The 26,244-nt window shown below is 50.6% G+C and overlaps 2 protein-coding genes across 3 annotated transcripts; both read right to left on the bottom strand.

Moving 5' to 3' along the window:
* Positions 1-171: 171 nt before the first annotated feature.
* TM7SF2 (transmembrane 7 superfamily member 2) lies at positions 172-5,546 on the bottom strand. Of its 2 annotated transcripts, none has more exons than XM_053561027.1 (10): positions 5,351-5,546; positions 4,754-4,950; positions 4,589-4,643; positions 4,040-4,234; positions 3,856-3,959; positions 1,474-1,593; positions 1,217-1,385; positions 908-988; positions 705-827; positions 172-513 (listed from the first exon to the last, which is right to left on the bottom strand). In XM_053561027.1, exons 1-10 carry the CDS (start codon positions 5,397-5,399, stop codon positions 353-355), a joined length of 1,254 nt encoding a protein of 417 aa, XP_053417002.1. In that variant the 5' UTR covers positions 5,400-5,546; the 3' UTR covers positions 172-352. The 2 variants fall into 2 exon arrangements, with proteins under 2 accessions (XP_053417002.1, XP_053417004.1); XM_053561029.1 differs by having other exon boundaries at positions 371-549.
* A 155-nt stretch (positions 5,547-5,701) lies between these two features.
* VPS51 (VPS51 subunit of GARP complex) lies at positions 5,702-23,604 on the bottom strand. Its single transcript, XM_053561008.1, has 10 exons — positions 23,202-23,604; positions 22,517-22,646; positions 9,828-9,974; positions 9,537-9,756; positions 8,738-9,455; positions 8,126-8,341; positions 7,733-7,951; positions 6,868-6,989; positions 6,692-6,779; positions 5,702-6,114 (listed from the first exon to the last, which is right to left on the bottom strand). The coding sequence occupies exons 1-10, from the start codon at positions 23,427-23,429 to the stop codon at positions 5,854-5,856; spliced, it is 2,349 nt and encodes a 782-aa protein (XP_053416983.1). The 5' UTR covers positions 23,430-23,604; the 3' UTR covers positions 5,702-5,853.
* Positions 23,605-26,244: the final 2,640 nt, after the last annotated feature.

Here is a 26,244-nt window from a genome sequence, read left to right as displayed (position 1 = left end):
AAGCAGCCATCTCTGAGTGGTACCTGTTGTCCCACCCTACCCCAGACTCTTGGGCCCACAAACCACCTCCCAGCTTCTCACTGATGAGAAGTCAAACACCTGGCACCAGAATGGGAGAGAAGTGCACCAAGGGTTCCACTTATCCAAAGGAGGAAGAGCATTTCCATTTTGGGGCACTGGCTTCATTTTCTCCTTGTCCCAAACTACCTCTTCTCTGAGGCTGTTCATCATGCCTAATGGAGATGTGGGTTGGGTAGGGTGCAGACCCTTGAGTCCTCAGTGTGTCCAAGCTCCTGGGCCTGAGTGTGCTGGTGGGTGGGCACGTGCCCTGACTTGGAGCAGTGAAGCTGCTTCAGTAGATGTAGGGCACAATGCGGTAAGGCACACGTCGGCAGTATTCGTGCCAGGCCAGGCCATACTTCTGCAGACACTGCTGCTCATCCCGAGCCTCACGGTGCACCAGCAGTGCAGTGAAGTAGAAGAGGTAGAAGTAGGGCAGCAAGTGGGACACCCCTGCATGAAGGGAGGCTCCGTGACCACCTCACAACCCTTGAGTTCAGGGATTTTTACACAATGGCTCATAGGGCATCAGGGCTTAAAATAAAAGGTTCAAGGTCTGTAGTGAGATGCCTGGTACCAAAGTATACCCCAGCTGCACTGGGTCCATCCCCAGGTCCCTGCCCGTGTCCAGCCAGGCCACTCACCGCAGGGCAAGGACCAGGCCAAAGCCATGATGAGATCTCCAAGGTAGTTGGGATGTCGGACCATCCCCCACCACCCAGACACCAGCAGCTGCCGTCCTGTAGCTGTTGGGATGGTTTCAAGGCCTGGGAAAGAGCAGGATGGGAAAATCCCAGAAAGCCCAAATGTCCAACCCTACTCATGGCACCCTGGAGACCCAGCTCACCTGCCACTCTGGGATCAGAAGGATTCTTTCGGAAAGTGTTTTTCTGGGAATTAGCCCCACGGAAGATGTAGTAACCAATGGCTAGGGGGAAAGAGTATGAACAGGTGGTCAGGGTTGAGGGTCTTATGCCTGACCCTGGCCATCCACCCAACCTGTCCACAACCCACTCTGCCTGGACACCCAGAATGCTATTCCCAGCTTTGGAGAATTATCTGAGTCTTAGCACTTACCTCGCAGGTGCTGCATAAACAGATTGAATAAAGTGGGGGGGGAATGATATGCCCAACTTGGTGCCCCTTCCTGACTGACCATTGGTAAGGCAGATGACTGAGGCCATGGGCAAGCCCAGGGGTTGCGGGTGGTACAGCAAGAACTGGGCCTGCAGGCTGTAGGTGAAGGGTACCCAAGCTAAGTCTCCAAAGGCCAGCATGAAGCCAAACCCATCATGTGTGATGTCCATGGTGGTGAGGACAGCCTCCTGCAAGGACAAGACCCAGACACGTTGTCTTGATTCCTAGAAGTCTTTAGGCACCCTTCTTTGCCTCCCTTGTCCAGTTCAGCCTCACCTCATGCCAGAGAGCATCACCCACATAGAGTAGCTGGAAGCCATTGACCAGCCACATGGCCAGTGAGGGACTCCCCCGCAGCTCTGCCTCCTGCACCAGCAAGGCCAAGTTAATGAGGACCTGGGGTGAAAGAAGTCATCATGTCTACAGAAGTGGCAGCATCTGGAGATCACTGGCAGCCTTTGGCCTTCTCTCAGCTGTCAGTCACTTCAGTCCTTTGTTTAGTGGATCCAAGCCCTGTACCCAGGAACACAGGAACTGTGGAAGGCTGCCTCTGGAGGTGCTGCAGCCTGTTTGCTTTCACATTGTGGGGAGCAACTGGGCACTCAGGCTCTAAAGTTCAAACAGATCTTGTTTTTCTTTTTTTTGAGAAAGAGTTTCAGTTTGTCGCCCTAGGTAAAGTGCTATGGCATCATAGTTCACAGCAACTTGTCTCAGCCTCCCAAGTAGTTGGACTACAGGTGCCCATCACAATGCCCAGCTATTTTTAGAGATGGAGTCTTGCTCTAGCTCAGGCTAGTCTTGAATTTCTTGGTCCTTGCCCTGCAGTGAGGGGCCTGGCTGGACATGGGCAGGGGCATGCCTGAACTCCTGAGCTCAGGCATTCCACCCACCTCGGCCTCCCAGAATGCTAGGATTACAGGCATGAGCCACCACACCCAGCCTCAGACCGGGTTTTGAATCAGCTCTGCCAGTTGGGCAGAGTGCTTAGCTCTCCAAAGCCCACACTCATGTGGAAATGGGGGTGATTAGAGATCTGCCTCATGGAGCGGTCTGAGGATTCAATGGCATTGTGCCATGAAGCACCAAGCACAGCATTTCTGGCACACAGTAAGTGCTAATGGTGGCTAGCTGGAACTGACCTGTGTTTAGTAGCCCTGAGCTCTATTCTTTTTTTTTTTTTTTTGTAGAGACAAGAGTCTCGCTTTATGGCCCCCGGTAGAGTGCCATGGCATCATACAGCTCACAGCAACCTCCAACTCCTGGGCTTAAGCGATTCTCTTGCCTCAGCCTCCCGAGTAGCTGGGACTACAGGCGCCCGCCACAACGCCCAGCTATTTTTTGGTTGCAGTTCAGCCGGGGCTGGGTTTGAACCCGCCACCCTCGGTATATGGGGCTGGTGCCTTACCGACTGAGCCACAGACACCACCCCCCTGAGCTCTGTTCTGTCATTAAGGTTACCTCTTCTAAGAAGCTTTAACTTTATCCTCTTTCACAGAAGAGGTTGATGTTCCTGTGGTCAGGCCAGATTTGTAGTGGGTACTTTGCACACCTGCCTCAGATGAGATCATTTCCAGGGTGACATGAGAGACCTTAATGAAGAGTTCCTCAGGTAATCTTGGCTGTGGTCCAGCTTGGGTGATTATAACATAAGAACCCAGTAGGAGGCTAGGCACCTGTATCTCAGTGGTTAGGGCACCAGCCACATGCACCAGGGCTGGTGGGTTCGAACTTGGCCAGGACCTGCTAAACAACAATGACAACAACAACAAAATAGCCGAGCGTTGTGGCAGGTGCCTGTAGTCCCAGTTACTTGGGAGGCTGAGGCAAGAGAATAGCTTAAGCCCAAGAGTTTGAGGTTGCTGTGAGCTGTGTTGCCACCACACTCTACCGAGGGCAATATAGTGAGACTCTGTCTCTACAAAAAAAAAAAAAAGAATCCAGTAGGAATGCTGTCAAGGTCACCAATAACATACAAGTTGCTTACACAGTGATCAACTCTTAAGTTCTGCACTGCTCTGACCCACCAAGTAGCATGTGATCTCTTTCCTGGAAATAGACTCTGTGCTTGACTGCTCTATTCAAAATTGCACATGCTAGGCAGGGCATGCTGGCTCACACCTGTATTCCTAGCGTTCTGGGAGGCCAAGGTGGGTGGTTTGACTGAGCTCACAGGTTTGAGACCAGCCTGAGCTAGAGTGATATCCAGTCTCTAAAAATTGCTGGGCGTTAGTCCCAGCTACTTGGGAGGCTGAGGCAAGAGAATCGCTAGAGCCCAAGAGTTTGAGGTTGTTGTGAGCTCTGAGACTATGGCACTCCAGGGAGGCAATAAAGTGAAAAAGAAAACAAAATTGCACATGCTTTCCTAGATCCCTGTGCTTTGTTCCCTCACTGCACTGGTCATTCCTGACATGCTATGTATACTTTACTTTTTCTTTCTTTCTTTTTTTTTGTGGTCTGTCTTCTCCTCTAGAATGTAGGCTCTATGCGGCAGAGATTTTTTTGTCTCCTAGTACTTAGGGCACTTTGTGGACTCAACAAATGTTTGTGAAATGAATGAATGATTGATGATTCATGCCTGCACAAATTTTGGCTTTGCCTTACCCAAGCACTGTTCTCCCATTGCCCCTGTCCCCCTGGCTGGAAGCCAGCCCCACATACCCAGCTAATGAGGCCAGGCCGAAGTTCACAGAAATATTTGAAGTCAAAAAAATAGATGCGAGGGTTGAGTTCCCGTCCCAGGAAAAAGTCGTAAATTGGATTACCTGAAGAATAATGAGGGATGAAGGTGGAGGCAGGAGTCCCTGTCTGCCTCCATCTCTACTCCCCGGGGACCCCATCTTACCTGAGTTTCCCCCAGGTGCCAGGGCCGAGGCAGGTGCTACCAGAGCCTTCATATAGAGAAAGAGGCTGAAGATGAAAGCCGTGAGGGTGGCTACAAAGGCCAGGGGCAGGAGCATTTCCGGGAGAGCCCCGAGGGGCAGCCCCACTGACACCCCCAGCCCCACCAACAGGGCTGTCAGCACCAGGGCCTGGAAGCCTGAACCACAGCACACAATGAGTCCTGGGACTGTGCACCTGCACGTCCCCCCAATACACATCCGCACCCCCACACATCCCAAAGCTCAGAGAGGACACAGATCTCTCTCAAGCATTAGGCTGACCCTTTGCCTTGGGGATCACTCTAACCACTGCTCTGGTGCACAGAGCAGCAGTATGTGGGGTGGAGGTGTGAGAACAAGGGGCATGGAGAGATCCCCGGCGTCTATCCCGGCTGTAGAAGGGGCACGTAAAAGAGCTTAGGGTTGGGACTAATCTCCACAGACCTCCCAGCTACCCCTGGGGCTCTACCCCGACCCGCGCAACTCCAGGGCAAGGGTCCCCCTCCAGACACCGTTAATGGGGTAGCAGAGGCGACTCTTGTCCTTCAATTCCTGCCCCTCGGCCACCTGCAGATACGAGGAGTTCTGATAAGGGTTGCGCGGGGGATGGCAGGAGGGTCTTCTCCATCGCTGAGCCCTTCCTTCCTCCCCCGCGCGTCCACAAGCAAAGCCCACACCTTGCGCGCTGGCAATAGGTAGAGCGCCCCCTGCAGGCTGATCCAGGTGAGCCACAGCAGCAGCGCCCGCGGGCTCCACAGCTCCTCCAGCCCAGGCAGGTAGGGGGGTGGGCCCAGGAGGCGCGCCGGGCCTGAGCGGGCCACCAAGAGCAGATGGAACATGGTGGCAGGCAGCAGCAGCAGCAGCGCCGCAGCGCCTAGGGGAGGAGGCCACAGCGTTGGGCGTCCGTTCCCCAGCTTCCCCCCACCCCGACCCCTGCAGGCTCCCTGTCTTTTCCTGGGATTTCTCCATTCCCAGCGCCCACCTCCCTATTCTGTTCTTAGACCTCTGTCCCCCAAGACCCCCGCTACCTCTCAGTCCCCAGCCCCCAGACCTCCATGATCCTCCTGTTCTGACTCCCAGTCCACTCCAAAAATCACCCGCTCTGCAGCATCCAGAACCAGCTCCTTCTCAGCTTTCTCTTTCCAGGCACTATCCCTCCAAACCCCAGACGCCCCCAAAGCCTTTCATCTTCAAATCTTGCCCCCACTCCCGGCTTGTAGCACACCCCCTCCTGCTCTCCCTCTGCCCCAGTTACTCCCTCTCTAGTCCATTACCCAGGGGACCCCCGAATTCCAGCGGGGCCTGGGAGCCCTGAGGGGCCATGGTCTCTGCTCCGCCGGAGAATGGGGCTCACAAAAGTCGGTCAAGGAAACACAGCTTGCTCCATCCACTAGGATGGGATCTGCGATGTGAGGGTCCAGCCTGCTACGCCTGCACCTGTCTCAACGCTCAGCTCAAACAAGGACCGACCTTGTCCCGAGGGCTTTAAATGGACCCACCCCCGGCCCATCCTGAGCCCAGAGCACCAGCCAATCCGCTCTGGGGGTGGAACCGACACAGGCTCCGAGGCGCCCCAGCCGCAAAACTCCACCCCCAGCAAGTCCCGCCCAGCAATCCAGAGGCAGGAGGAGGCCACACATGTTTATTAGGCGGGTCCGGACAGCTGCCGGTGAGGAATGACCGCCAGGGCCAAGATAAGGGCAGGGGCGGGTTGGGATCCGGGGCAAGCCTGCGCATAGCAGCTGCAGAACCGGCCTGTGCACAGCAGCTGCAGGGCCTAGCCGCGCTCACAGATGACCTCCACCACACTGGGCTCCATGGGCACTGGGTCCAGGCAGCGAAGGGCAGCCGAGGCCACCACTTCGTCCAGCAGCAGGTGCACGAGCTCCTCGTCTGCCACAAAGCGCCACAGGTAGAGCTGCAAAAAGTGGCAGTCCACTTGCACCTGCTGCAGCCCAAAGCGCCCAAAGGTGCGCAACCGGACACACTCTAGCAGCGTCTTCAGGCTGATCTTGATGATACCAGTCAGCACTGACACCTGCAGGCAAGGACACAGGGATGCAGCTGTGACAGAAGATGTTGGGGGAGGGGCAACCACTTCTCAGCAGGAGCAGGGGAGACCTAAAATGCCAGTAGTTAGAATGAGGCAGAAAGTCCCATGGCCCAGGTAAGATGAGAGGGATACAATATTAGCACCATCTGTAGGGCACAGGTAGAGCCCAGCAATTAAGAGGCAGAGGCAGAGTCCCACAGTAACAAGGGGTGGGAGGAGCATTACTGAGTTAGGAGGACACAAGAAACATAAGCTTGGGCTGGCCTAGGAAAGAGACCATGGTGTGAATAGAAATCTTGGGGAGGACCTAGGACTACTACGAGGATGAGAACAAAGAGGCATATTAACGCAGCACCCAAAGCCAGTCTGGGCACATACCAACGTCAGAGCGGTGGAATGGTGGCGTTAGGGTTCTGGACTAGTAAAACACCCCTGGAGACAAGAGACTGGAGTGTCAGTGTTACCCCTAGTTGGGCACAGACAGGGTCCTAGGGCTCCCTGGGCTGTTGTGGGGCTACTTCAGCCAACCTTCCCAGGGTCTGGGTCACTGGAGACTTCAGACCTTGTTGAACTCCACAGGGCTGAACACATCAATACGTTCAGAAAATAGCTTCTGGATATTGCTCAAGAGGTTGGTGTCCATCGGGGCACTGGATGGGAAAAGACAAGAAATCAGAGCCCACCCTGCATCTTCTTCCTCTTTTGTCCATCCCCTGGGGCTCTCCTGACAAGCCAGACCTGGGTGTATAGCTAGGGGCATAGCGGCCCTGCTGCCTGGAGCTGCTGTACACGGAGAAGGTCCTTTTGCTGGAGTCGCTGCTCTGGGCCTTGCGAACACCCTCTTCGTACAGGAGCCCCACCTAGTGGCGAAAGCAAGTACTGCAAGGAGGCCAGAGCACGGGGAACCCGCCGCCCACCAAGTGCTGAGGATGCTCTAAGTTACTACTCAATTTTTACAAGAACAGAACGCAGTGACCAAAGAGCCAGCTATCTACTTGGTACAAGATCACTATTTAGGGCCGGGTACAGTGGCTCATGCCTGAAATCCTAGCCAAGGCAGGCCTCCTCTGGGAGGCCAAGGCAGGGGGATTGCTTTTAGGAGTTTGAATTAAGACTAAGCAAAAGTGAGACCTGGTCTCTACTAAAAAAAAAAAAAAAGAAAGAAAGAAAAAATAAATAAAATAACTAGCCAAGAGTGGCAGGCGCCTGTAGTCCCAGCTACTCAGGAAGCTGAGGCAGGAGGATCACTTGAGTCCAAGAGTTTGATGTTGCTGGGAGCTATGATGATGCCATGGCACTCAACCCCAGGGTGACAGATTCTGTCTCAAAAAATAAATAAATAAAAATAAATCGCTATTTACAGAACCAGTGGAGTGCAGTAAAGGCAGGACACCGAAGTTGGTCTGAGGCCCAATCTTCAACCCCAGTCCTGCATCCACTTCCTAGTTGACCCTGGACCTCAGCTTCCCCATTGGTGAAATGGGGGCAATGATGCCATAATCCAGAGCTGAGGAGGATCAAGGCCATGGATACCAGCACTGCTGGTTCCTATTGTCTTAATCTTCAGAGGGCTGATCCCCAGCACTCCCAACCTGCACAGCACCTGCACATCAATGGCTGTGGTGTCCTCCACCACCCGCTTCATGACGGCACGCACGTTCCGAGGCTCCAGGGTACTGAGCCAGTCCCGGGTCTCTACACTCTTGCGCAGCATCTGCGATATGACCAGGCCCTGCACCTTCACATAGTGGGTAAGAAGCCGCCGTGCTGTCTCCCTGGCCTCTGCACACAGTGCACTCACAGGCGTCACCGGAGACTGGTCCTGGGCATGAAGGCAGAGGACAGGGAGTGGATACAGAGGGAAGCTCAGGAGCCACGCCACCAGGAGCTGGGCACAGACTAGGCAAGGTAGAGGCTGGGGTAGGCACAGGTGGGGCAGGATGCAGCCTCCTGTGTTTTCAACACCACTATCTTCTCCCCCCCTATAAGCTAGCACCTGCACCAGAAACTGTTCATCAGTGAGGGTGAGGATATAGGAGATGGTGGCTGTCTCGTAGTCCAGGCAGAGGCGGGAGAGCAGCAAGAGCAGGGCAGGTGGTGTGGCACCTCCCTTCTCCCCAGGGCTGTCACAGAAGCTCTGAGCTGTTTGGCACATGGAGTGGATGAAGCCCACAATGAGACCCTCGCGGACGCCCTGGCTGCAGAATTCACCCTGTGAAGAGGAAGGGCCCAGATACAGAGCAGTTCCCCTCTTACAGGCGGGGGTTGCTCATGACCTTCTGCTGAGGCCTTCAGTGCCCTAGCTCTTCTCCAAGGGATAGCATCATCCTGCATTCCAACTACCCCAGTGCAACTCCTCTGCTTAGGGATGGGAGAGTGCAAACAGTGGGGACCCTGACTCTCAGGGGACCTCTCTACTCAGCCCAGCTGCAGATGTCCTCAGAGCCTTCCCCACCTTCCAGGTTGAGCCTCAAGAGAACCTGAAACCACAACCAGAGTGCCTTTGGGAAGGACTGTGTGTGCTCAGGTAACTTGTCCCCAGTTCCCCAAGTGCTGGTAGAGGGCCAACCAGAAGGATGAATAAAAAACACCCAAGGGGAAGCCATACCCGGAAGTATGGTTTGTTGGAGAAGGACACCTCCTTGGCGGTGAAGAGGTGCACTGCAGCCAGGGAGGCCTTGATGTGGCTCAGGATGGAGCTGGCCACATTGGCCAGCAACTCCGCCAGGCCAGGGCCTTCCTTCCCAGTCAGGCGAGGTGCAGCTAGGGCCTGACGCACATCAGTCAGGCAACCAAGGAATGCTGCCCGCAGCCCCTGCAGGTGGTGGCCCAGGCGCTCACGGGCCACTCGCTCCACAATCTCCGTGGCAGCCTCTGCAAGCCCAGCGGCTGCTAGCAGGGCTCCAGGGGCCCGCAGGCGCCGGTGGAAGCGGTCCAGCGCCCGCACCAGCAGCGAGTTGTCACCGCCCCCCTGTTCCTGTGCAAGCCTGCGTTCTACCAGTGTGAAGTAGCGGCCACCCAGCTCCTGGGCAAAGGCTGCCAGCTTCTCGGCACCCGCAGGACCCTGGGCCGCAAACAGCTCCTGGTAGGCTGCAGCCACCTGGCAGAGGCCGCCCACGAAGCCACTGCCTCCATGGTCTGTGAACTCTAACACGTCTGGAGCCGGAGGAGAGGGGCCTAGCTCTGCCTCTAGGCTGCTCAGCTCCTCCTCCAGACGCCCACGGGCGTGGGCCAGGAACTCCTCACACAGCTCCTCCCCCGGCTCACCCAGGGCCAGCAGCAGCTCCACGCACTCAGCCTGCTCAGGGGCTCCAGAACTGCCCTCCCTGCAGGGAGGGAGATGGCAGTGAAAGACCACAGCTCCAGAAGGGCCCTGGGAGGGCTGGGGTGAGGGCCACGGGACACACCTAAAGCGTTGCCGCAGCTGCTGGACCAGGCGGGCAGTGATGACCTGACAGTCATCCTGGATGGCACGGAACGAGGGAAGGTGCTGGTACTGCTGCAGCACGGCCTGTGCGCGGGCCTGGTAGCGCACTGCCTGCCCGTAGGCGCCCATCTCCACGCACTTGGTGAGGCGCGAAGGTAGCTCAAAAAGGAACTGCAGCTTCCGTAGCAGTGAGTGAACCCCTGGGGACCAGGAGGCGGTTAGCCCAGACTCTGAGGGTGGCCCACCAGAGGCCCCGCTCAGCAGCGCCCACCTGCCAGCTTGGTGATACGTTCATGGCGGTCCTGCAGTGTGGCACTGATGCGTGCACTGAAGTCCGTGATCACGGCCATGTTGGTGGCTAGCCGGTCCATCTCGTCCTCCATCTTCCGGAAATCATTCTTCATCTTCCGGATGGTGTCTGGGCGGGCAAGGGTCAGGGAGAGGGAAAAGATGACTGGAGCAGGCACTCTCCGCTTGAGACATGGAGCAACAGCTCTCTCATACCCCTTTTAACAACTCATCTGAGCATGCTACTCCAGGGTTGCACTGATGCTCCCGAAGGAGCCAGCTACCAGGATGCGGGTCATGGAGCAAATGGGGGCGGAGTCTGTCAGTGCAGCAAACATTTTTACCCACACCCACTCTGCGTGCCCCTAGCCCTGGTGCTCAGATGACACGGCCAGGGAGCTACAGTTTCTAACTTCACATGCCCCCAACCCCCCCAAAAAAGATACACACATCCAAAGGAGGGTTCACAGCCCTTAGCACTAGCTGAAATGACTTCCTTTTTTTTTTTTGAGACAGAGTCTGGTTATGTTGCCCTCAGTAGAGTACAGTAGTGTCACAGCTCACAGCAACTTCAAACTCCTGGGCTTGGGCAGCACCTGTGGCTCAGTGAGTAGGGCGCCGGCCCCCTATGCTGAGGGTGGCGGGTTCAAACCCAGCCCTGGCCAAACTGCAACCAAAAAATAGCTGGGCGTTGTGGTGGGCGCCTGTAGTCCCAGCTGCTCAGGAGGCTGAGGCAAGAGAATCGCATAAGCCCAAGAGTTAGAGGTTGCTGTGAGCTGTGTGACGCCACGGCACTCTACTGAGGGGCCATAAAGTGAGACTCTGTCTCTACAAAAAAAAAAAAAAAAAGCAAACTCCTGGGCTTATGCGATTTCTTACCTCAGCCTCCCAAGTAGCTGGGACTACAGGCACCCACCACAATGCCCAGCTATTTTTGTTGTTGTTGCAGTTGTCATTCTTGTTTTAGCTGGCCCTGGCTGGGTTTGAACCTGCCAGCCTTGGTGTATGTGGCTCGTGCCCTATCCACTGAGCTATGGGCGCCACCCTGAAATGCCTTCCTTTTAATTTTTTCCCAGACCTCCCTTTAAAAAGAATGTATGTAGCCGGGCGCGGTGGCTCACGCCTGTAATCCCAGCACTGTGGGAGGCTGAGGAGGGAGGATTGCTTGAGCTCAGGAATTCGAGGCTTGTCTGAGCAAGAGTGAGACCCCGACTCATGGGAAAAAATGGAAAAACCCAGCCGGGTGCCGCGGCGAGCGCCTGTAATCCCAGCGGCTTCGGAGGCTGAGGCAGCAGGATGCCCACAGCCGGAGTCTGAGGTTGCAGTGAGCTACAATGCCATTGCCCTCTGCTCAGGGCATAGGGTAGAACTCTGTCTCGACAAAAAAAAAAGAATGTATGTATGTATTTTTCCAGATCCTTTTCTCTAAGGCTTTTTAGACAATTATTGCTCTTTCTCCCTCATAGAGCAGAATGGCATCATCGTGCTCACTGCAGCCACAAACTCCTAGACTCAAACAATCCTCCTGTCTTAGCCTCCCAAGTAGCTGGGACTTGAAGGAACTGCTACCATGCCTGGCTAATTTTTCCGTATTTTGTAGAGACAAAAATCCCACTTTTGCTCATGCTGATCTCCAGCTCCTGAGCTCAAGGTATCCTCCACATCAGTCTCCCAAAGTGCTAGGTTTACAGGCGTGAGCCACCATGCTTGGCCTCAGATCCTTTCCTTTAACTGCTCCATTAGAAGGCGAACTCTGTAATGGGAGGGGCCTGTCTGGGGTTCCCAGGCACATTCCCTAGCCCAGTAGAGTAGGAGGGTGACAATAAATACCTGTTTACCTTTATCTTCTATCTTCTTTCAGAAACCCCAAGCCCTTTCATTCCATTTTCTGGAAGATGGACTAACTTCTCTGAGGTGGCCTTTCCTTTCTGTCCTGACAGTAACCTGCCTGAGGAGGCTGTCCTTCCTTTCACAACTAAGGTGCCTCAGGGTCTTGCCCCTTAACGCTTCTAGAACATTTCTAAACCTCCTCTCTTCAAAGCTGAGGCTTCTTGGAAGCCCATGCCATCAAACTACACGCCTGAATACTGCCACCTCTGATGACTACTTGCCACTCCTCACAGTTCCTGATCACTGTCTGCTTTTGTACCCCTCCAGTCACCTCCTTGTAGACATCCACATCCACATGAATGAGTCCTCAAACATTCTTGACTGTTCACTGACCTCAATTCCATCTATTTTGTTTCTGACTCACCTCTGAAATTTTACCTTCAAGCCTTGCCACCTCCTGTAATTGTGATCATTCACCCTGTCTGCCCAACTCTAACAATTCTTTGGGCTTATCAGAAACTCTGAACAGATTCTAGCACTTGGTCACTATTCTCCAAGTCCCTTCTGGCTGCACTGCCTCCTCACTCTTAGAATTTGTGATTCTCCATCAGGGCTGTCTTATGTTTTGAGTGCTATGCTTCTCTTGCTCCCCTCCATTACTTGCCACAAAAACTCTAGTGCCTGTAATCCCACCCCTTTGGGAGGCTAGCACAGGAGGATTGCTTGAAGCCAGGAGTTTGAGACCAGCCTGGTCAACATAGCCAGCCTCCATCTCTACAAAAATAGGCCACACATAGTGGCAGACGCCTGTAGTCCCAGCTACTTGGAAGGGTGAAGTGAGAGTATCACTTCAGCTCAGTTGTTCGAGGCTACGATCATGCCATTGCACTCAAGCCTGGACAGCAGAGCAAGACCTTCTTTCTAAAAAACACACATAATGGCTGGACGCAGTGGCTCATGCTTGTTATCCTAGCATTCTGGGAGGCCCAGGCAGGTAGATCACCTGAAATCAAGAGTTCAAGACCAGCCTGAGCAAGAGAGAGACCCCATATCTACTAAAAATAGAAAAACTGGCTTGGCACCTGTGGCTCAAGCGGCTAAGGCTCCAGCCACATACATGTGAGCTGGTGGGTTCAAATCCAGCCCGGGGCTCGCCAAAAAACAATGATGGCTGCAACCAAAAAATAGCCGGGCATTGTGGCGGGTGGCCCTAGTCTCAGCTACTTGAGACTCAGACTACTTGAGTCTCAGCTACAAGAGAATCACTTAAGCCTAGGAGTTGAAGTTTGCTGTGAGCTGTGATGCCACGGCACTCTATCCAGGGTGACAGCTTGAGGCTCTGACTCAAAAAAAATAAAAAATAAAAATAAAAATAGAAAAGCTATCTAGGCATTGTGGCAGGTGTCTGTTAGTCTCAGCTACTCCAGAGGCTGAAGAAGATCACTTGAGCCCAGGAGGTTGAAGTTACTGTAAGCTAGGATGCCACAGCATTCTACCCAGGGCACAGAATGAGACTCCATCTCAAAAAACAAACAAAAAAAAACACCAAAAAACCCTAGTGCAGATGAAGCCCAACTAGCCACTAAACATATAGGGCTGGGCCACAAAATCACTCTAAATTTAGTCTCCCTTTACATTTTATGACCTCAAATCTCAAATTTTATGATCTGGCCCTCCACACTGCCCAGCCATCCTTTCAAAACTTTTAGGGCACTGGTTTTCAACCTTCCCAATGCCCTTTAATACAGTTCCCGTGGGTTGCGACCTACAGGTTGTGAACTGCTATACTGGGGGGTCTGTTTTCTCCTCAGTTCTCTACATTCCAACACATGCTAACTTTCAACTGGGTACGTTGCTTCATACCCATACTTCAATGGGAAAAATAAAAGCAAACCTCAACCCCCTCCAATCTGCAGAGCAAACAGACATCTGCCAATGTCTGTGCGCTCTACTCGCCTTCTCCTGAGTCACCACAGGAGCTGCTGCCTAATGCCCTATTCCATGTGGACAGTAGCTCATGCATAGCACACAGGAAACAAAACGCTTTAACAATCCCCAAAGCTGGGCGGCGCCTGTGGCTCAGTCGGTAAGGCGGCGGCCCCATATACGGAGGGTGGTGGATTCAAACCTCAGCCCAGGCTGAACTGCAACCAAAAAAAAAAAAAAAAAAAAAAGCTGGGTGTTGTGGCAGGCGCCTGTAGTCCCAGCTACTAGGGAGGCTGAGGCAAGAGAATCGCTTAAGCCTGGGAGTTGGAGATTGCTGTGAGCTGTGTGATGCCATGGCACTCTACCGAGGGCCATAAAGTGAGACTCTGTCTCTACAAAAAAAAAAAAAAACAATCCCCAAAGCTATTCCTCTGCTCACCTTTTCCATCTTGCCTTCCAGCTATTTCCAAAGAGTCATCTTTTGTTTGTTTAGTAAATTTTCTGAGTTTCTAAACCTAAATTAGTTTCTAAACTATTCTATAAATAGTTTTATAATTCTATAAAGCCTGAGTTCTTTATTGTGTGTAGTCACTGAAATCTTTACTTGGTCGGCCTGGTAATCGGCTAATGCTTGGACAGCATTTTCCTTAAATTCTTAGAACGAGTAAATCTCCATCTTTGCTCAGGAGCTCTGGGTATGTGCTGAGGCATGCTTTAAATACTCAGCCAGGCTGTTTAATCTCAGTCTTAGCCTTCATCTCTGGCTTATTCAGAGCCTCAAGATGAGTCAAAAGTGAGAGATTAGGGCACTCTTGGTCTTCCCTAAGCATACACACAGAACTATAAATGCATGTGACCTTCAATATTCCCAGAAACAAAAATAAAAAAATAAATAATAAAAAGATTCCCAGGAACATGTCAGAGCTTGTCCAAGCCCCTATGGACATCTCATTACTCATCTTCTCCATTTAGACTTTTCGGTTAGTCTATCATCTGCTACACCTATGACCCATCAACTCAAGCAGTTCCAACACTTGCTGTAATTGGTTTTTTTTTTTTTTTTTTTTTTTTTTGTAGAGACAGAGTCTCACTGTACCACCCTCGGGTAGAGTGCCATGGCGTCACACGGCTCACAGCAACCTCTAACTCTTGGGCTTACTCGATTCTCTTGCCTCAGCCTCCCAAGCAGCTGGGACTACAGGCGCCCGCCACAACGCCCGGCTATTTTTTGTTGCAGTTTGGCCGGGGCTGGGTTTGAACCCGCCACCCTCGGCACATGGGGCCGGCGCCCCACTCACTGAGCCACAGGCGCCGCCCACTTGCTGTAATTGTTTTGACGAACAACCCTGGTGAAAGGCTTTTATTTATTTTTTGTGTGTGTGTGAAAGGCTTTTAGCACTGGGCAACCTCCAACTCAGGTCAAATAAAGACAAGCCTCTGGAGTAGAGTCTAAAGCAGGCGTCCTCAAACTTTTAAAACAGGCGGCCAATTCACTGTACCTCAGACCGTTGGGAGGGCCGGACTATAGTTTAAAAAAAAAAAAAACTATGAAAAATTCCTATGCACACTGTACATATCTTATTTTGAAGTAAAAAACAAAACGGGAACAAATACAATTCACACCGCTTCATGTGAGGTGTGGACAGTTTGAGGACACCTGCTCTAAAGAAACCACCAGACAGGTCAAATAATGACAATTTGGGTTTGAAAGAGTTCTGCCTTTGTTCTGATTCATCCAGTACCAGAAATATAAGCTGTTCTACAGCTGAGCTGGAGAATAATTGGTGGGGCTAAAGAAAGTTAAAATAAGGCTGGGTATGATGGCTCACACCTGTAATCCTAGCACTCTGGAAGGCCAAAGAGAGTGGAATGCTTGAGCTGAAGAGCTCAAGACCAGCCTGAGGGCTCGGGGCCGGTAGTATAGTGGTTACAGCACCAGCCACATACACTGAGGCAGCCATCTTGGTCCTACTAAAAAACAAGGACAACTGCAACAACAACAATAAAAAATAGCCAGGCATTGTGGTGGGCACCTATAATCCCAGCTACTTAGGAGGCTGGGGCAAGAGAATCACTTAAGCCCAAGAGTTTGAGGTTGCTGTGAGCTGTGACAACACAGCACTCTATCAAGGACAACATAATGAAACTCTGTCTGAAAAAAAAAAAAAAAAAGAAAGAAAGAAAGAAAAAAGATCAGCCTAAGCCAAGAGTAAGATCTCCATCTCTACTAAAAATAGACAAGTTAGCTGGGCAGGCACCTATAGTCTCAGCTACTCAAGAGGCTGAGGCAAGAGAAACTCTTGAGTCCTAGAGTTGGAAGTTGCTGTGAGCTGTGATGCCACAGCTTTCTACCTAGGGCGACAGAGTAAGACTGCCCACCCCCCACCAAAAGAAAGTTAAAATACCATGGGGTTCATTATTCTTACCAAGATTCAGCCATTTTTCTTGAATAAATAGTACCTGAATGGCTACAAACCTTAGTTAATATCTGGAGTTCTGAAAATTTGTTTCTGATGATTTTGGCTAGATTCTTCATTGTTTTTATGGAGGAGAAAAATATCTAATGTACGTACTCCACCATGTTTGCTGATTATTACTCCAGAATCTCACTACCTGTTCCTGGGTTTTTTTCTTTCTTTTTCCTCCCTTTTTTCTTTCCTTTTTTTCCTCACCTGTTTTGTGTAAATGAAGTCTTACTGGGAAACAGCTATGGTCATTCATGTATATACTGTCTCTAGATGCGTTTAGGCTACAATGGCAGAATTGAGTAGCTACAAGAAACCAGATATTTTAAAAAGCCTTAAATATTTATTTTTGGTGCTTCTCAGAAAAAGACTCCCAAAGTCTGCTATATGATCAGGCCTTGCTCCCTTTTTCCCCCAACGCTCCTGTTCTCCCTGCAGTGGAAAGCTTTCCCAGGGCCTTTGCATAGGTTGTTTCATCAGTCTGGGTCGTTCAGTCCCCAGATCCTCCTGGGACTAACTCTTTATCATTCATCCTAATTGTCACCTTCTCAGAAAAGCCTTTCCCTGCCACTCTTTCTAAACCAGCCCCTACCATCAACTCTCTAATATATCATCCTGTTTCATTTTATCCAAAGATCTTGTCAAAAGTGAAATAGTTTTATCTTCTTTTATTTATTGACTGTCTCTTTCTCTAGATCTAGAATGTATGTTCTATAACAACTTATGATTGTCTTGTTTGCTGTTATATCCCCTATCCGGTGCTTAAGCTGCAACCTAGGGGTCATTCTTTACACCCAAAGCTCCTCAACACCGAGGCTGTCTATATCACTCAGCCTGCCCATTACTGTCCATCTCCATCACTATCATCCTAGCCTAGACTACTGAAATGGACTCACCCCTGCAAGCCATTCCTCCCAGTGCAGCTGGATGGGTCTTTTCAAAACACAAATCTGACCACATCATTCATCTGTCTAAACCAGTGGTTCTCAACCTTCCTAATGCCACGGCCCTTTAACACAGTTCCTGTGGGTCACGACCCACAGGTTGAGAACTGCTGGTCTAAACACATTGGCTTCACACTCTCTGGATGAAGGCAAAATCCCTAACATGTTCTGCAAGACCTGTAGTTAAACTCTACAAGAACTACTACCTACCCTGCTCTGCCCACACTCCCCTTCCCCTACTTCTACGATAGATGTGCTCTCAACCCTTTGCCAAGGCTAGCCCCCCAACGTGTGCTCTGCTTTACCCCATCTCTGCTCCTTTCTCAGGTTTTTCTCTCTCTTGCCCAACCAATAAGCACTATGTGCTACATTACTCTCCTTAGTATTTTGCCCAAGTTTATTAATTCTATTTCTTGGAATGTTTTCTTCATTTAGCTTCTAAGACATCTACGCTCCTGGTTATCCTCAAATCTCCCCAAATGTCTGTTTGGTCTGCAGGGTCATCCTTGCCTTAATGACTTTTGAGTGTCAGGATGCTCCAGTGCTTGGTCTAGGCTTTACCTCCAACCAAGTGGGAGAATTTCCAGAAATCAGAATCTTTGACAAACACCATAGGGGATCCTGTAGTACCCACTGCTGTGTGAGGAACACTGGCTCCCCAAAGAATCCTGAAAGGGAAGACAGAAGAAGGACTCGGGAAGGTGTTTGGTTCCCAGACATTTCCCCTGGACTCTCAGTAAATTCACCCAGACTTGATTTCTTTCCTCCTGGAACAGGAAGGGGTGAACCTCACCTCAAGGGTTCAATTTCAGCAGCCCTGCCTTGAGGGGGGCAGTGATTAAATGGAAAAAACAAATGTTGTGGGGCAGTGATCCTCCTGCCTCAGCCTTCCAGAGTGCTAGGATTATATGCATGAGCCACTGTGCCTGCCCTCATTCCACTTTTCCACAGTTGCCACCCTAGTCCATGCCACCAACATTTTGCTTACACTGCTATAATAGCTTCCTAATGGGTATCTCTACTACCCACACCTCCTTAGAGTCCTTTTTCAACACAGTGGACAGAAGGGTTCTTTTTTTTTTTTTTTGTAGAGACAGAGTCTCACTTTATGGCCCTCGGTAGAGTGCCATGGCATCACACAGCTCACAGCAACCTCCAACTCCTGGGCCTAAGCGATTCTCTTGCCTCAGCCTCCCAAGTAGCTGGGATTACAGGTGCCCACCACAACACCCGGCTATTTTTTTGTTGCAGTTTGGCCAGGGCCACCACCCTCAGTATATGGGGCCGGCGCCTTACCGAGTGAGCCCCAGGCGCCGCCCCAGAAGGGTTCTTTTAAAACAGAAATCAGATCATCCCATTCCTCTGCTCAATCCGTCTTACTCAGAGTAAAAAGCAGGATCCTCACAACCACCTATAAGTCTTTCCATAATCTAGTCACCAATAACTCTGCCCTACCTATGCCTACCACACTCCCTTGCCCTCAACTGACTTCCCTGCTGCACTTTGAAGCTACCAGATGTGCTTTCTCTTCCAAGCCTTTCCCTTCTGCTGTCTCATCTCCCCAACCTCTCCTTCCCACACCTGGATCTTTCTCACCAAGGCCCTGCTCAAATGTCACCACCCCAAAGTGGCCTTCCTATAATTATCCTAGCTAATGGTGGACCTCACACACACCACTACTCTTTTCCTCTCTATTTTTTTCTTGTAGTACATATTACTTTTAACTGTATTCATTTATTGTCTATCTCCCCAACTAGAAGTGGGCTCATCCAGGAAGGAGCTTTGCCTGACTGGCCCATTACTACATCCCCAATGTGCATAATAGACTTTGACAAAGAGAAAAATTAAAAAGCACTCAGTAACTATTCCTTAAATAAATATAAGACTTTAGAGTCTTTATAGATTTAGAATCCCTGACTCCTAACATTCATATATATACACACACATATATATATTTCTTTATTTATTTTTTGAGACAAGGTCTCACTCTGTTGCTCTGTTGCCTGGGCTAGAGTACAGCGACATCATCATAACTCAATGCAGCCTCAAATTCTTGGGCTCCAGAGATCCTCCTACTTAAGCTTCCCAAAGTGCTGGGATTATTTATAGGTGTGAGTCACTTCTCCCAGTTTCACTTTATAATCCCAGTTTCACTTTATAATTTTCTCCCTTTCTCCTAGGAAAAAGATTAAAAAAAAAAAACAACTCTATAGGTAGGTGTGGCAGCTCACCCCTGTAATCCTAGCACTCTGGGAGGACAAGGCAGGTAGATCACGTGACCTCACAGGCTGGAGACCAGCCTGAGCCAGACCTCACCTTTAAAAATAGCCAACCGGTGTAACAGGTGCCTATAATCCCAGCTACTTAGGAGGCTGAAGCAAGGCAGGTAGATCACGTGACCTCACAGGCTGGAGACCAGCCTGAGCTAGACCTCACCTTTAAAAATAGCCAACCGCAGGGTGGCACCTGTGGCTCAAGGAGTAGGGCGCCGGTCCCATATGCTGGAGGTGGCGGGTTCAAACCCAGCCCTGGCCAAAAAACACAAAAAAAAAAAAAAAAAAAATAGCCAACCACTGGCGGCGCCTGTGGCTCAGCGAGCAGGGCGCCGGCTCCATATACGGAGGGTGGCAGGTTCAAACCCAACTGCAACAAAAAAATAGCCGGGCGTTGTGGTGGGCGCCTGTAGTCCCAGCTGCTTGGGAGGCGGAGGCAGGAGAATCGCCTAAGCCCAGGAGTTGGAGGTTGCTGTGAGCTGTGTGACGCCACAGCACTCTACCGAGGGCAATAAAGTGAAACTCTGTCTCTACAAAAAAAAACAAATAGCCAACCGGTGTAACAGGTGCCTATAATCCCAGCTACTTAGGAGGCTGAAGCAAGAGAATCTGTTGAGCCCAAGAATTTGAGGTTGCTGTGAGCTATGATGCAACAGCACTTTACTGAGGGCAACAAAGTAAAACTGTCTCAAAAGAAAGAAAAAACAAAATGCTAGCCGAGCGCCCATAGTTCCACCTATATGGGAGCCTGAGGGAAAAGTATCATTTGAGCCCAAGAGTTTGAGGTTGTCGTGAGCTAGGGTGCCAGGGCACTCTACCAAGGGTGACAAAGTGAGACTCTGTCTCAAAAAAAAAAAAGAAAATAAATAATTTATTAAAAAAATAAAAAAACTCTATTAAGCAAGAGCTATGTGTCAAAACATTATGCATATATATATATATATATATATATATATTTTTTTTTTTTTTTTTTTTTGTAGAGTCTCACTTTATGGCCCTCGGTAGAGTGCTGTGGCCTCACACAGCTCACAGCAACCTCCAACTCCTGGGCTTAAGCGATTCTCTTGCCTCAGCCTCCCGAGTAGCTGGGACTACAGGCGCCCGCCACAACGCCCGGCTATTTTTTGGTTGCAGTTTGGCCGGGGCCGGGTTTGAACCTGCCACCCTCGGTATATGGGGCTGGCGCCTTACCGACTGAGCCACAGGCGCCGCCCATATTTTTTTTTTTTATTGAGACAGTCTCACTTTGTCACCATTGGTAGAGTGCCGTTGCGTCACAGCTCACAGCAACCTCAAATTCCTAGGCTCAAGTGATTCTCTAGCCTCAGCCTCCCAAGTAGCTGGGTCTACAGGCGCCCACCACAGTGCCCAGCTAATTTTAGAATTGAGGTCTTGCTCTGGCTCAGGCTGTTCTCAAACCTGTGAGCTCAGGCAATCTACCCGCCTCGGCCTCCCAAAGTGATAGGATTACAGGTGTGAGCCACCAGGCAGGCCTTCATTATGCATATTCTAACAAATGACAAATAAATTTCTATGAGAAATTTATTACCACAGAAACTGTAATTTCTTCCTGTTTTGATGCTAGTATTAACAAAGAGATGCCTAAGCCTGGAACCTGCTTCAAATCAGACAAAAGAACAATGAATATATGTTCCTTTACCTGTTACTGTGAGAAGAACAGATATCAAAACAAATATACCCCAGAGATGCTCACAGAACATTCCACGGACTGCAGACAACACCCTTTGGATCTGCCTCCTGGACTAAGTACATGGGGATCCAATACAAAAGACTGAGCTGTATCTCCTTAAGACAAGACAGAAGATAATGTTGACAAGAGCTAGCTGAACACTGTCTTATACTAGAGAAGAAAAGGGACAGAAAAAACAAGTCTTTGCATGATCTTTGTGTTCCTTTTTTTCTTTTTTGCAGTTTTTGGCCGGGACTAGGTTTGAACCTGCCATCTCTGGCATTTGGGGCTGGCGCCTTACTCCTTGACCCACAGGCACTGCCCCTTTTTTCTTTTTTGAGACAGAGTTTCAAGCTATTGCCCTGGGTAGAGTGTTGTGACATCATAGCTCACAGCAACCTCAAACTCTTGAGCTTAAGCAATTCTCTTGCCTCAGCCTCCCAAGTAGCTGCGACCACAGGTACCTGCTACAATGCCTGGCTATTCTTTTGTTGTGGTTGTTGCAGTTGTAATTGTTTTTGCTGGCCTGGGCTGGGTTAGAACCCACCTGCCTTGGTGTATATGTCTGGCGCCCTACCCACTGAGCTATGGGCACCACCCATGTTCCTTTTTATTTTTATTTTATTTTTTTTTGAGACAGAGTCTCACTCTGTCACCTTGGGTAGAGTACCATGGGTAAAGTGTATTGGCATCATAGCTCACAGCAACCTTCAAACTCCTGGGCTCAAGCGATCCTCCTGCCTAAGCCTCCTGAGTAGCTGGCACTATAGGAACCTGACACAACACCTGGATAATTTTTCTATTTTTTTTCTTTTCTTTTTTTTTTTTTGTAGAGACAGAGTCTCACTTTATGGCCCTTGGTAGAGTGCCATGGCATCACACAGCTCACAGCAACCTCCAACTCCTGGGCTTAAGCAATTCTCTTGCCTCAGCCTCCCGAGTAGCTGGGACTACAGGTGCCCACCACAATGCCCGGCTATTTTTTTGTTGCAGTTTGGCCAGGGCTGGGTTCGAACCCACCACCCTCAGTGCCCTACTCACTGAGCCACAGGCGCCACCCTAATTTTTCTACTTCTTGTAGAGAGGAGTTTTTACTCTTCCTCATCCTGGTCTTGAACTCCTGAGCTTGAGCAATCCACCTGCCTTGGGCCTCCCAGAGTGCTAGGATTACAGGTGTGAGCCACTGAGCCCCACCTGTGTTCCTAAATGTCATAAATTTTCTCACATTCATAGACTCTGCAAATTACTAACAATAAGAGAACCTTACTGAGGCCTCCTTGATGTCAGGAATTCCTTTAAATGCTTCAGATAAACTCATTTCATTTTGTCCTTTCTCCCTTTTGGTTCTTGCAACAAGCCTCTGAGAGTACCTCTACAGTAGTCTGACCCCAACGGCTCAGAGAGGGAGAAGTGAGAGTGCAATAATGTCAAGGCAGGACTGGAATCTGAGTCTCTTCCTAAGTCCCCTGCTGGTTTTCTCAGCACCAAGGGAGGACTGAGGGATGTGAGACTGTGAGAGAGGGGTGTGTCCCAGTGGGGATCACCTGTGGCTGAGATGAACTTGTTGTAATTCTCATAGACCAGTGTCTGCATGTCGCTGTCTAGAGCCCGGATCTGCCGCACCATGTCGGTCTCACTGTCCATCAGCTGGGCCAGCGGGCACTCTCTGCGCAGCTAGATAAGTAGAATGGTTAGTGTTCAGCTCAGGGGGCACTCGTGTCTCCCGGTCTTGCCCCCAACTGCTAGGCTTCTGGTGCAAGAAAACCCTGACCCCACCCCCGACACGGGTCCGATAAACGGCACAGCTCCGGGTTTACTAGGTTCTTCACTGACCTCTGTAGCCATGCCTTCAAGCTTAGGCTCTGCTCTGTCCCCCCTACATATAAATGGGTGTACCTGCCTGGCAAGCAGGTTCATCCCAGCTTGGGGTCTGTCAGCATTTCAAATCCTCAGGCTCAGCCTCTGCCCAGCCACGCCCCTTACCCTGGGCCTATCAGAACATCAGCTTAGGAGACCGCAAATCCCCCATCACCTCAGCCAGTTCAAACCTGCACATGCCCCCTTAGACTCCTGCTCTGCCCCTACTGCCTGGTCGAGGGTCGTCTTATGCACACCTTGCAACAAAGTTGGAGGCATTATCTGGGGGTGGGGGTGGGATATATCGGAGGCCTGGTACACACACACACACACCCCTTGTCCAGACACACACACACACACCTACACACACACCTTGTCCAGATACACTTCCGGGTCGAAATGCGCCCCGTTGAGATCAGTCGGGTCGAGGGGGTCAGGTCCCGCGGGGCGCCCAGCCGCTTCGCCCTCCGAGAGGCCGTAGTAAAGCTTCAGCATCCCGTGAGCCTTCCGTCGACGCTCTAGAGCCTCCCCCTCTGGCCCCTCCGGGGAGTCCCCAGGTGCTGACCCGTGGCCTGGCCCGGTGGCTGCCGCCGCCGCCATTGCTCCAACTTTAGCCCACCGCGGTGAGGCTAGGTAGGGGATGGAGAGGAGGTGCTTCCGGGAGCCATAAAGTTGTTGAAACGAGGCAGTCCTTCGGTGAAACGTTCCCAGCAGCCTTGGCTGGTCCTTCGAGACTAGAGTTCCGCCGCTCCTCTCCTCCCCGGTGAAGCGGTTCCGGGAGATCCCTTTGTTCCTGGTTTCCAGGATGGATTTGGTGGAACTGTCAGAAGAGGGGCGGGGCGGGGTGTGGCTCCTCACGTCTGCATCCCTGCTGGCAAGCTGCCCACGCAACCTGTGCCCTGATGCAGTAGACCGATAGGAGCCGCGGGGCCAGAGTGTGCCCGGGATCCTGCTCCTTGTCTTCTTACTTGGACAACTCATGTGTCCCCATTCTTAAAATTGGGGTACATACTTAACAGGGGCTTGTGAGGACTAAATGTATGTGCACTATCCCTCTAGCACAGGGCTTCTCAAGGTCTGTTCCTCTGACTTGCAACAGAATTGCCTTCAGAATTACCCGTGGCATGTTGTAAGACTAGGCTCCTATCTGACCTATCTTCTCTCTCTCTCTCCCTCTCTCTTTTTTTTTTTTTTTTGAGACAAGCTGTCGCCCTGGGTAGAGTGCCTTGGCATCGCAGCTCACAGCACCTCCAACTCCTGGGCTCAAGCGATTCTCCTGCCTCCGCCTCCCAAGTAGCTGGGACTACAGGCGCCTGCCACAACAACCGGCTATTTTTTGGTTGCAGCCGTCTTTATTGTTTGGCGGCCCTGGACTGGATTCGAACCGCCAGCTCAGGTGTATGTGGCTGGCGCCTTAGCCGCTTGAACCACAGGCGGCGAGCCCTATCTTCTCTTTTTTAAAGTCCTCAAAGTTATTCTAGTGCACACTTATATTTGAGAACTCCTATCATAGTGTGCTTAGAATACAGACGCAGCATATCTTAAGTGACTAATGTGATGCATTGAGTGAGGAGTTGGGTGGAGATCTTGAGGATAATTCCTAGGTTTCTGACTAGGACGGTGACAAGTTCAAGAGGAAAGGGAATGACTTGGAGTTTTGATTGGGACACAATGAATTGGAATAGAAAAAAGACTTGGTTCATCGATATGGTCCTTGAAACATTGCTTATGATGGGCTGGTAGGAGGAAGGCTTGGAATGGAAAAAATCCAATGGTTTATTTTTTTATTTTTATTTTTTTGTAGAGACAGTCTCACTTTACCGCCCTCGGTAGAGTTCCATGACGTCATACGGCTCACAGCAACCTCCAGCTCTTGGACTTACTCGATTCTCCTGCCTCAGCCTCACGAGCAGCTGGGACTACAGGCGCCTGCCACAACGCCCTGCTATTTTTTTGTTGCAGTTTGACCGGGGTCAGGTTTGAACCTGCTACTCTCGGTATATAGGGCCAGCGTCCTACTCACTAAGTCACAGGCACCATCCCCCAATGATTTATTCTTTACCAGGGGTTCGGCAGGCCCCAAACAACCCACTCCCTGTTTTTGTTTGGTCTGTGAAGTAGAATGTTTTTTCACTTACAAATGGTTGGGAAAATAGAACATTTCATGATACTTGAACAGTATATCAAATTCATGTTTCAGTGACCATAGGCAATGTTTTATCAGCCATGCCCGTTTGCTTACATATTATCTATGGCTGCTTTTGCACTTCAACAGCAGAGCTGAGTAGTTGCCACAGAGACCCACATGGCCCGAAAAACCTAAAACATTTCCTCTCTGGTCTTCTACAGAAAGTTTGCTGAGCTCTGTATCAATGGAATGTTTAAAGACTGTTTACAAAATACAAAGATTTCAGCCTATAAAGCTATAATCGGAAAATGGGGGGGAGGGCCTGTGGCTCAGTTGGTAAGGCGCCGGCCCCATATACCGAGGGTGGCAGGTTCAAACCTGGCCCCGGCTGAACTGCAACCAAAAAATAGCTGGGCATTGTGGCGGGCGCCTGTAGTCCTAGCTACTCGGGAGGCTGAGGCAAGAGAATTGCTTAAGCCCAGGAGTTGGAGGTTGCTGTGAGCTGTGTGATGCCACGGCACTCTACCGAGGCCATAAAGTGAGACTCTGTCTCTACAAAAAAAAAAAAAAGAAAGAAAATGCGGGGCGGGGGGGAGGAAGATCTACTCCAAGAAATCTATAAACTTTTTTGAAAAATTGCAGAATACTGTAAAGAAAAATTACCTAAAAATTGGAAGAGTGTAGCATGTTCTCTTAATGTCATACTGGGGCATTGTTTCACAAACCCACCCAAGGATTATTTAATTATCCCTGGGAATATACAGTTGTTTAATTTTGCTATTAAGGTAGATTTTAGGCCAAGGGCCGCAACTCACACCTGTAATCCCAGAACTTTGAGACGCTGAAGTGGGCAGATGGCCTGAGCTCATGAATTCTAGACCAGCTTGAGCTAGAGTGAGATCCCATCTCTAAAAAAAATAGCTGGGCCGCCTGTAGTCCCAGCTGCTCGGGAGGCTGAGGCAAGAGAATCGCTTAAGCCCAGGAGCTGGAGGTTGCTGTGAGCTGTGTGAGGCCACGGCACTCTACCGAGGGCCATAAAGTGAGACCCTGTCTCTACAAAAAAAAAAAAAAAAAAATAGCTGGGCGTTGTGGTGGGCACCTGTAGTCCCAGCTACCCAAGAGGCTGAGGCAAAAGAATCACTTGAGCCTAAGAGTTTGAGGTTGCTATAAGCTATGACGCCACAGCACTCTATTGGGGGTGACAAAGTGAGACTCTGTCTCAAAAAAAAAAAAAAAAAAGTAGGGCACCAGCCTCATATACTGAGGGTGATGGGTTTGAACCTGGCC

The sequence above is a fragment of the Nycticebus coucang genome, chromosome 14, assembly GCF_027406575.1.
Source record: "Nycticebus coucang isolate mNycCou1 chromosome 14, mNycCou1.pri, whole genome shotgun sequence".
Classification (NCBI taxonomy): Eukaryota; Metazoa; Chordata; class Mammalia; order Primates; family Lorisidae; genus Nycticebus; species Nycticebus coucang.
This window is presented reverse-complemented; position numbering and strand designations above follow the sequence as displayed.